We start from the raw sequence: 11,986 nt of genomic DNA on the forward strand, positions 1-11,986 counted from the left end.
ACCACAAATCATAATCTTTTACCCTTATTTATCTTTGATGAAAAATGTTAGCACTAACATATAATAGATAATTTTCAAACCCCAAACATCATAATTTTGAATAACTTTTTACCCTTAGTTATCTTTGATGAAAGTCTTTGCTCAATGCGTAAATTAAATAATTTTCAACCCCAAAAATCATATACTCGTTATCATAAATCTTATATTATAACTTATTTGCATTTCATACAGATTAGTAGTTTTTTGCTTGTGCAGATTAACAATGATGGGACCACCATTTGTAAGAAGCTACGCGCTGCTGATTATGTTTTTGTAAATTATAAAAAAGATGGCGTTATCAGAAGACGGTTCACACGATGATTACCTTTTTAAAATCGTCTTACTTGGTGACTCGGGTGTCGGAAAGTCAAACTTGCTTGCTAGATTTGCAAGAAATGAGTTTTACTCAAATTCAAAGTCAACCATTGGAGTTGAATTTCAAACCCAAAAAATGGAAGTCAACGGGAGGGAAATTAAGGCACAAATATGGGATACGGCTGGTCAAGAACGCTTTAGAGCGGTGACTTCAGCATATTATCGAGGGGCTGTTGGAGCTCTTGTGGTTTATGACGTCAGCAGACGCCAAACGTTTGATAGTGTTGGCAGATGGCTTAACGAACTTCACAGTGAGTATTAGCATTTTGAATATTTTGGTTTAAGAATTGTGCATTTTGACTTTTTTTGGTCAAACAAGTCAAGTTTATAGTGTATACCAAATAGTTTACACTAATGTTGCAAATCAGGAAATCAAGTTTAGGAATCAGTATCCAAAAATATCGTCTTTTTTGGTATTTTAAGATGATAAGGTTTTCTAGCTTTGGCATTTGACTTTTTTTAATTAAACAAGTCAAGTTTCTTTTAGTTTATATTATAGAATTGGCATTAATGTTTCAAAATTAAGAAATCAAGTTTAGTAATTAGTAACTGTATATATTGTTTTTTGATATTTAAAGAAAATAAGGTCTTTAAAATTTGGCATTCGCCTTTGACTTGTTTGACTTTCGAAGTCGAAGTTTTATTTCTCATACTTTTTGGGAAAGAAGAGCATCTTATTGTATTTTATATTCTACTGAAGTCAAAAATTATCTATTTGACTTTGGTCTTTCATTGTGTGTTTAGGGTAACAATCTTTTTTCCAATAGCCTTAAACTTTAATGTTATTGGTAAAAACTATCAAACTGTTAGTTTTTTTAATTCAATTAAAACAGACAAGTTGCAAGATAAAAAATGATGGCATGGCAGATGTTTTTTTTGTGTTATTAACCAAGTTGACCTTTTTTGATTTCTTGACCAGCTCACTGTGACATGAATGTAATCACAATACTCGTGGGAAACAAGTCAGATCTTAAAGATGCACGAGAAGTTTCAACAGCAGAAGGGAAGTCATTAGCAGAAACCCGAAGCCTGTTTTTCATGGAAACTTCAGCACTCGATTCTTCAAACGTAAACGCTGCATTCCTAACAATCGTCACAGAAATTTACAGCATTTTGAGCAAGAAGGTAATGCAATCTCAAGAATTGAAAAAAGACCCTTCGATTGGAAGCAAAAAGACAGTTGTTTTAGATCCAAAACAAGATGCTAACAATGAAGAGAAAAAAGAAGAGGCACCTAAAAAAAGTTGGTGTTGTTCATCTTAGGTTAAAATGTTATCTTGTGGTTGTTGGATATAGGTGAAATTATATTAGATAATGTAAATGACATGAGGATTTGAAAATGGGAAAAGAATTTGGGGATTTTTGGTTTGTGTTTGTTTTATATGCTGTTTATTTGTTTTCCATTCACGAGAAGCGCAAAGATGTTAGACATGGCGTTGACTAAGTGGCTGGCTATACGAGTCGCATAGGACCTTTTAGGCGGTCTTCAATCTGTGGAGCCTGGAGTGATTTGACAGCCTCCTCAATCACCGACACGACAATGCATCACATCAGCAACCTGAGCAGCAGCATCACCCAGAGCCTCCTTAGCATAAGCATGTAGTTTTTAAACATTCTAGCCGCTAATTCTCTTGCTGAACTTTTTAAGTTATACGTTGCTTTACCCGACCCGTATTGACTGCCTGTTTTGTTTCGACCCGTATTGACTCTGCCTGTTTTGTTTCGACCCGTTTTTTTGTGTCCCTGCTAACATTTTAAGACTCGCTTCTTACTCTGTTTATCCTAACGGTTGTGTTATTTCTATAGTTCTTTTTATGATAAACTCCACACATTCAATTTACATAGAGGCCAAGCACCTTACAAACACCAAAATATATACTAGCAAAAATATAACGGGACCCTGAGTGAACAAATTATAGATATAGAGTTCATTACATAAACATCTATATGGTTAGACAAAAATAGTAAGTTATGGCCTTACTTTGAAAAGTGGTATTAGGAGCGGCAGTTTCTTACGCAGCGTGAAACACGACCCAAACCCAACACGAAAAAATATAGGTTATGGGTGCCTGGACCTGACCTGTTAAAAAGGAGGTCAACCTGAACATGATTTGTTAAAGAGTGGGTTAATTTGTTTAGAAATTTTAGAGAAATTATATTTTGATTTTAGAGATAAAAAGTGATAAATTTCTAAGTTAAATACTTAGATTTTTTACTTTTCATATTTCTTTTAGTTTTTAAAAGTAAAACTAATTTTTTTTAAACTTCTTTTATTTACTTTTCACTTCCAACAATTTTATTTTATTAGTTCTAATTGTCTATTTTATGATTATTTTCATTCGTTTGTTCTTATCATGAGCTAAATATATAAACCCAAGTTTTATATTATTAGTTCTAACTTTCTATTTTATGATTATTTTCATTCGTTTGTTCTTATTATAAGCTAAATATATAAACCCAAGTTTGCTACTTAGGAATGAGAGATAAATAGTTAAATACATTAAAACAATTAGATTTATCGCACATTACTAAAATGTTTCATATTAATAAGAATAGTTAATTGTTGAAATTGTTACTAAGTTACTAGGTATTTCTCATATCCGTAAATGAACGTAAAATGGGTTAACCCGAAACATGACACGAATTTAAATGGGTCGACACAACACGAATAAATATATAGATTGGGTTAGGATTGAAGAATCTCAACACACCAACCCAAAACCCATCAACCCAACATAATTGACACCCTACTTTGGTACATGTGATTCTCGATGTGTAACATTTTGGGTTAAGCACCAACTTCAGTCAAAACTTTTGTTAAATTTTACATAATAGTTTTCCCCTTTAGTTAATTATATATTTTTTTAAAGACCAATAATTTAAAACCAAAAGAGTAACCACTTACAATAGGCGAGCAATCCAACAAAAACAAAAATAAAGAACATACTCAAAATATACAACCACTTATAATGGAAAATTCATGAAATTGAACCTGCACCACTTCTCCCAATCAGACTCATTCGTTTGCTTCTTTGTTTCACCCATAAGGATGCTGATTTGATGTCATTCACTAATTTAGACATCACAAAAACAAAAGGAACGTTACATTATAGTATTCACTGTTACAACTCAACCCAACTCAATCTTTTATTAAAAAACTAAACACAACCCAATCCAATTGAATATTTCACTCTTCGTCACAATTTAATCTAAACTTATATTTTATTAAATAATAATAACAATAATGCTTTAAATAACATAAAAGAATAATATACAAAAGTACAAGTTATATATTAAAATATTATATTTTATTAAATAATAATATACTGATTGCAAACTTGGATCGGTGGAGTAAATCGATCGCTGACCACAAATAAATTTTGAAGTTTTTACTAGAAAAAGCTTTTTGTCTTTTGTGCCACCTAGCAACTGATTGTTGTTTATTGTAGCGGACAGTATTATTAAAATTTGATCATTCCTACTTAAACATATCATTCAACATGTCATCACCGATATAGATTGAACCGCATGACACGTTTCTTTCCATGTAATATATTTACTTGGGTACGCTAGAAAATCTTCCACTGTCTCGAAACTGGCCGCCTAGGAATTTTGGACCCAATCGTGTATTATCTTTTGTAATGTATTTGGGGTCTTAATACTACTTAAAAACAACTTTTTAGTTTAAATTAATTTATTTTTATTTGAACTTATTTTTATTTAGGTTCTAAGATATGCCCTCAATATCGAACTGGATATCACAAAGATCTCAGTCTTTCTTCATTGAGCCATCCATATCCACCCAAAGTGTTGTAAGTGGGAATTAAACTTAGGTCTCTATTGAGAAACCCGAGCTCTCTATCACTACACCACATTGAAAAGTATAGAGTTACAATATACATATCTTTGAACCTAAATAAGTTCCAAAAAGTAAACAAAGCTACTATTTATTTACTAGTAAACGTATTTAGTAACTTCTCAATGACAACAAAACTATTGTTAATGTATGAGAAAGATGAGAAGATAAGAGACGTTTACTACTCTTTATCCGAATGAATAAAAAGGTTGTTTCCACTTATTCCCAGCCCTAAACCTTCTTTTTTTTTCGTATAACTGCCACGTAATTAATTACTAGCTAGGTGTCCGCGTGATGCAGCGGAGTATGTACACAAATATGACCTCGAACGCCTAACCTGTGTCACACCCAACCTAATGCGGAAATGTCGGGGCGTGATCTGATTGCTCACAGCTCAAAGATACTATCATATATAAAATGTGACAATATCTAATTAATTATTTTATTCAAATAATACACACATTATCCAATTATAACAAACAATTTACAAATATTAATATAAGCTCAAATAGTGTTTATCTTGATTATATCCTAAGGTCTTGTCTACGTGTCCAAACTTCAATCTTTAATACAAGCAACCTGCATATGTGTATACAATGGAGTTTGGTCAACATAAAGTTGAGTGAAAATATCACCATTTTTGACACAACAATATAAATAAGCATGACGCGATAAGTGCGGTAAATATAATCAAACCATAAACAAGTATGTAGACCGTTGCCAAGCGAATCGGGCGTTGGTCACCAGCAGGAACACCCGCTATATGATTGATTGAATAGATTAAATTAAATTAAATTAAATTTTGCTAAAAGACAAAATTGTTAAAAGACAAAAGTGCCCATAAAATGTCTTAATCCTATGCATTATGGTTTGTACGTGAAGCAACAAGTTTGATACATTTTCAAATTTAAAAGGTCCCTCCTTACTTATGTTTTATATATAGTATAGAAGTATAGAAAAAGGGTTGAGGGTTACTTTGTAACTTTGAACATCATTTTTAACATAAATCGGTGTTAGAGCCTACAAAGTTTCTAACTTGCAACTACAATACCTAACTTGTTACTTTCAATGTTAGCCTATAAACCTGTCATTTATCAAATTATACAAATGTAAATAACTCTAAAATTTAATAGTCTAACAGTTAAATTAAGTTGTCAACTTCCATGACCCAAAGTGCAATTTGACAAGCTAAGGAATACATAAATATAAAAAATAAAAAAATAAAAAAAAGTTCAAAGAAAATATATATCCACCAATTCGAAATCGGTTGGACCAAGTAGTCAAACCAAACATCCATATTATTGTCCCTTGTTATGAAATTATTTCATACTTTTGTTAACTTTACTTGAAATTTGTGATGTGTCACACAGCCCACCATTGATATGAATAAATTTTCTAACAAAAGCAAATTAAAATTAAAAAAAGATTAAATAACCAATTTCAAATTCTATACCATCAGCCTGACCATTAAAACATCAAAACCAAACAATATAAATCTTAAACCAACTAACCCGCTACGATTTAGACTGTTTGATCAGTTTCAACGCTTTACGAAACTCTTTAAATTATATGAAGGCAAAGTTTATGAAACTCTTTAGATTATATGAAAGCAAAGGGATATGAACAAGCACATGATAAGCAAATATACTATAACTTATAGGAATTTCATTGTAAATGGGATCCCAATTTAGCATCCAACAAGAGTGTTTCACACCAATCATTTCATATAATCTAAACAACACAACCCCAACATGGGTATTGGAAGAAAAGACCACATGCCTTGCAAAAGCTACAACTATATCAAAGTTTGAAAAACAACAAATATCAATTAAAAAAAAAAATAATAATAATAATAATAATAAAAAGTTTCAAATTTTCTTTTTCTTCTTTTCCTTATATGTTGTATCTTGATGTCACCATCAGTAATGAGTAATGACACCAACTATATCTGCAATCCAAGTTTCACATCTCATATGAACTCACATTTTAAAAAAAGCCTATTTTGAAAACCAAATCTTGTAATATGTTCTATAGAACGGGTGACGATTCTGAGTAGGGCTAACGAAATGTACGGGTTTCTAAAACTGATGTACCTTTTTCAACGCGTGCGTATTAAACGAATTCACAAAACCATTCAATCTTAATTAATGTTCATAACTTTTCATATCTTCAGATAACAATCTTCTATGCAGCGATTCCTGAAACAAGATACCAAAAGATAATGAGATATCGAACATTTTTAGAATAAAACGCCAATGTATATAAATTTACATTTTGGGATATTAATTGATAATTATATATATGCAAATCTAACTTCAAGAGGTTTTTTTTTATAAATAAGTATAACATTAAAAGATGGTTTTACAAAAAATAATTAAATATGGTTTCAAAAATAATAATCTTTTATATAAAAAGTTGATTTTGTAAAAACACAACATACTTCTCATTTTACACAAAAAACCACTCAGCCCAATTTTGGCATATAAAGTCTATGAACTCGTTTAAAATACACATACTTAAGAAAATTAAAGAAAAACCGGTGTCCTCTTAAATGGGCCACCAGCATACCTGATATTCAAAAATGTTGACGGGGATACTTATTTTATTGTATAAGATGATATGCATAAATTGATGAAGTGATGTTCCACGCCGCCAAAACAGATTGCGCGTCATTCAAATCAACAAAAAGTTGTTGACATAATCTCGTCATAGCTACTTATTGTGTTACTAACTAATGTAATAAAAGATTTCACAAGTGCATGCATTTTAAAAGTTAAACAAGTTGGCTGAGGAGTTCTTGACTTCTTGATGCAAAATGAGAGTATGCTATTTTTATGGTAGTAGGCTAGTAGCACGTATAAAAGTGTTAAATATATGCATAACAATATATGATAATAAATGTAAAATAAAATAACTATTTTATAAAGTTTTGATGAATGATGAGCCCACCGATACACAAAACCGATCTTAATGACTCGGTGAGAAAAAAATTATATCTATGTAAAAGTCCAAATAAAGAAATATTCTGACTACAAATCAATACATTCTTTAATTTGTATAAATAAGAAACTTAATAAACATATGAGAAAATACATGTTTATTTTTCATGTATAAATTATGAGATAAATTCTTTCATTTATTGGTCTAGATACGCATGGCTTTCTAGAGTAAATGGTGAACATAAAAATAACAATTTATCAGTGTTCATATATTCATGTAATATCTAACATTAAAAAAAAGTTAACAAAAAACATACCTGTATTAGATGTATTTGCGACACTATAACCAACATAACCAACTGAACTTTTAGGCATACTATCAGAACCTCCACTGCCAATATTATACCCAAACAAATCAGACACTTCCAGATCTGGAGACGATGCCTGCCAAGTTGAATCCCCATAAAACGAACCACTACCACCGCCAGCGCGTACACTGCCAAACACGTCATCACCACTATCAACCACACCGTATGAGTATCCAGAATCAACACCATTTCCATTATTAGTATTATTAATAATATTATTGTTATTGTTATTCCTCCTATACCCAATAACATTCTCTTCACCACCATAACTAACATTCCCGCCAATAAAACCACCACTACAACCACCGGAATTCCTCCAAAGTGCTCCAATCCCGTCACCATTTCCAGCACCCAACAAGTTATTCAAATTCGAAGAATTAGTAATCATATTTTGGCTGAAATTTTGGCTCGCATTTCCCCACATATTATGGCTACCGGAGTTCAAAACAGACGCATTACTGCCTCCACCGCCGCCACCGATGCCATATCCAACTGGATCAGCAAACCGGTTCGAATTCACACCATACATAGGGCTAACTGCACGCGCATATCCAACATTATAGCCAAAATTTCCATTTCCATTTCCATTTCCAGAATAATTTAAACCGAAAATCGAATCGGAATTTAATCCCAAATTATAATTAGGGCTAAACGGTGGATAACCAGTTCTACCAACCGAAACCGGGCTAAACCTACCATCCAATCGCGTCCCATAATTCGGACTATTATACCCCTGACCTAAACCATAGTTAAGAATACTATTAACCCTAGTTAACCCATAGTTAAATCCACTCATCTGACCCCTGTTCGGACCCGGAGCCGATTCTTTTGGAACTGCGCGTTTAACTTCCACCATTTTACCGTTAAGTTCATGAAATGTTTTGAGCAATGCTTTATCAACAGACTCTTCTGAATCATATGTGATGAAACCAAAACCTCTGGGCCGTTGTGTGTTGTGATCATACATGACTACGACATCGGTTATTGTTCCGAATTGGTCAAAGTAGGTTTTGAAATCAGTTTCGGTTACTGAGGATGCTAATCCTCTGACGAAGATCTTTTTTGTGCGGGTGGGGCCCGGTGAGCCTTGAATGCTACCAATGCTCCTGTTGAGGTTTTGCTGATCGTCTCTTGGAACCGCCTTCTTTGCTTCAACCTGAAAGTCAATACTCGGTCATTTTTTGTCAAAGGCGCTCGCTGGAAATTTAAAATTAAGAAAATGAAACAAAAAACGGCCCTGAAGCACACCTAGGCACAGCGCAATCTAAGGCACAAAGGCTTGCGCTTCAGACTATGAAAGGCGAGGGTGTATAGAAAGCTTTTGTGCATCACAGGATGTTGTGCATATAGTTTTCTATATTGTGCATATATGTTAATTATATATTAAGCCACATATAGAGATTGCTTATAACTAAATTTGGCATGGTTCTAGAAACCTACGAGAAATATAAAAGAAAAAATTATGCAAGCATAAATGTCGGATACATATAGCCTTCCATAGAGGGGAAATAAATATGGATTTTAGGTTGTACATATAGGTTATGTATGTATTAGACCATATATAGTGCTTGATGTCTAAATTTTGGGTATCCGACGCTAGAAACCTATGAGAACTAAGTAAAAATTCATATAAGTGTGCCTCGCATACAAAAAGCTGTGCGCCTTTGTGCTTTATGCCTCGTTTTAGACCCCCCTCGCATCAGTGCACCTCAAGCTTTCTGAAACCAAGTGCTTGCCCATGCACAATAACACCTTGCGTCCATGAAGGCGCACAGACGCAAATTCAACAGGTCTGAAACAGCTAAAACTGGTCTAAACAACTACTTTGATTGAGAATTACATAAGCAGCTGTCTAATGCAGTAGTTTTAGTAGATTAACAATCAATATACTTTATAAGACAAGATTATAAAAATAAAGCATGATTAAACACATAACAACTTACAGTTCTACCATCTATCATATGCTTTTCCTTCACAACTCTTTCAGCAACAGCAGGATCAGAAAACACCACAAAACCAAACCCACGCGCACGACCCGTGGCCCGATCCTTCATAATAACAGCTTCAATCACTTCACCAAATGTCTGAAAATACTCCTTCAACCGTTCTTCATTCGTGTCCCACGAAATCCCACCGATAAACAGCTTCCCACTCTCCATCTCCATTCTACACAAATTACACAACCAAATTCAGCATCAAATCCCATATATTCGTCAATTAATGATTCATCAACTAAATTAAACAAAATTTAAACAGAAACCCATGACACAGATCTCATCAAAACTCATGAAAACAATATAAATTATGCCAGGAGTTTTATCAAACACATGGCGTGCATAAACAAAAGAAAAGACCAAAATTAAGTAAAAATAATAAAGAAAAAGTACCCAATTGAGGGACTGATTGTTACTGAAGAAGTAAGTAACAAATGGGTATTGTTGGATTCAATCAGAGAGCATCGGATCGGAGATAGACAGATCGATAGTTGATCCTACAAGAAGAAATTAAAGATTTTGATTTCAAGATTGAAACTTTATAAATTATGATTGTGAGGAGAGTGGTAATTGTACCAAAGAGATTGAGAATTAAAGATCTGATTGGAGAATTATGTGATGCAACAATGGCGATTGGAGAAGAATAAGAGGAAGAAGAAGATCTTATTGAAGGGGTGACTGCAATGTTTTAAATTACTCTTAAACACAATTTTCTAACAATTTCTACATGATGTTAAAATTGGAATGTTTTTTTTTTAATTTTATTTTGTCATGGTATAATAAATAAATAATATGTATTTCAACTTTAAGTTGGATTTGATTATAAAGAAAATTCAAATTTGTCATATCATAATTTTGATACAATTTTTAAAATAAGTTAAATAATTCGGAAGAACTTAATGATTCAGTACAAGATTATTAAACGGTTCTAAAAATGGTTTCTCCAATTTTTTTATAGAAGAAATTTATAAATATGTAAGGTAGCTATTTAAGACCTTGCATAGTTTATATACTACGGAACCTATATATAGAAAAAATTCAAAGAAAATAAGGTTCAAGAATTTATACAATTTATAAATATATCAACTTGCTAAAATTTTAAAATATCAATTCATATAAATGTAAATAAGTTGTAATAAAAAAATAATAGTGTATAAATATATTAATTTGTTAAACTTTTAACATATTTCATTTATGTAATTATTTAAGGTTATTAAATTTAATTTTACATATTGAAACTATATAGTTTGGTATGATAGATAACTTGGTAATAAAAAGTAAATATAAAAGTTAAAGATAATATGAAAATATAAAGATATTTGTAAAAGTTGATGAAGAAATTAGTGTTTTTAAAAGATTGATGTTATGTTGTTTTGAGAAGTTACTAGACAAGTTTGGGTTTATTTGTAATAATTTAACCCGATTGAATTGCGAGTTAATATGCCATAGCATGCATACGTGGTTTAACGTGCATACATGCCGGAACACACTTGATCTTTTGTTAAGCTTTTGAATATTATCAACGTTAATGCTATCACACGTGAGTTTATATAGAAGATTTTATTTATTTATTATTTTACATAAATTAAATTTTCCCGTAGTTTAACGCATGAAATTTGTATTTGTTTTTAACTGCTCCATTAAAACGTGCGGATCATAAATACCAGCTGATATTATTTAGATGCCAAAAACTTTATTTTTTAAATGTTTTAGAGAAAAAAGTAGGACTGTTTTTCTAAACAATTGTCACGAGATTTCAATTTCCATTGTAAGTTTTATATATAGAAATTTCTTTAAGTTATATGTGTAACCTGATTCTTTATTTTCCATGCCTATATTCTTTTCCTGATTACTATGAATAGACTAGATACATATATGGCAGTTTGAGTATACTGTTTAATAATTTTAGAAAGTACTTAAACACGCCTTTAAGTTAATAAACTTTTGGTAGTTTTGAGCATATGACATTTTTTATTCTACTAAATTTATTATATTAATTAATGCGTTTAAAGAAAATTGACACACTTTTTATTCTCTACTTGAAGGTTTTTTCTTTTTTTCCGAACAACAAACAAGATTTATTAGCTGATGTATTATTATGTGTCACGGAATAGCATATCGATAAAATTGCTCAATTTGTATATTTTATGTTTTGAAAAGGCCTAATGTTGTATGTAGTGGATTCATTCTTGAGCGCCAATAGATCTCCGCATCAACCAAGTCAATATGGCATTAAAGCCACTACGCAGTCGCCAAGGAGGGACACCAAACCCTCCTTCGTTAAGGCCTTGATTAAATCAATATATTTATTTAGTATATTGGTTTCATAAATTTATAAATAAATAATTTATAGTATATAAACTAGTATCAATATTATTATTTCCATAGTATATTGTGAATAGTAACTTAAAGTCT

The 11,986-nt window shown here is 31.7% G+C and overlaps 2 protein-coding genes across 2 annotated transcripts; one reads left to right on the plus strand and one right to left on the minus strand.

Moving 5' to 3' along the window:
- Positions 1–271: 271 nt before the first annotated feature.
- LOC143564455 (ras-related protein RABA5a-like) lies at positions 272–1,768 on the plus strand. Its single transcript, XM_077051729.1, has 2 exons — positions 272–665; positions 1,334–1,768. The coding sequence occupies exons 1-2, from the start codon at positions 329–331 to the stop codon at positions 1,675–1,677; spliced, it is 681 nt and encodes a 226-aa protein (XP_076907844.1). The 5' UTR covers positions 272–328; the 3' UTR covers positions 1,678–1,768.
- A 4,442-nt stretch (positions 1,769–6,210) lies between these two features.
- LOC143564467 (heterogeneous nuclear ribonucleoprotein 1-like) lies at positions 6,211–10,232 on the minus strand. Its single transcript, XM_077051738.1, has 5 exons — positions 10,148–10,232; positions 9,965–10,068; positions 9,521–9,743; positions 7,527–8,733; positions 6,211–6,468 (listed from the first exon to the last, which is right to left on the minus strand). Exons 3-5 carry the CDS (start codon positions 9,740–9,742, stop codon positions 6,455–6,457), a joined length of 1,443 nt encoding a protein of 480 aa, XP_076907853.1. The 5' UTR covers position 9,743; positions 9,965–10,068; positions 10,148–10,232; the 3' UTR covers positions 6,211–6,454.
- Between the last annotated feature and the right edge of the window lie 1,754 nt (positions 10,233–11,986).

Source organism: Bidens hawaiensis, unplaced genomic scaffold (genome assembly GCF_021521415.1).
Source record: "Bidens hawaiensis isolate Kalapana, Puna unplaced genomic scaffold, B.hawaiensis_p1.1 tig00022006_1, whole genome shotgun sequence".
In the NCBI taxonomy this organism is placed as follows: Eukaryota; Viridiplantae; Streptophyta; class Magnoliopsida; order Asterales; family Asteraceae; genus Bidens; species Bidens hawaiensis.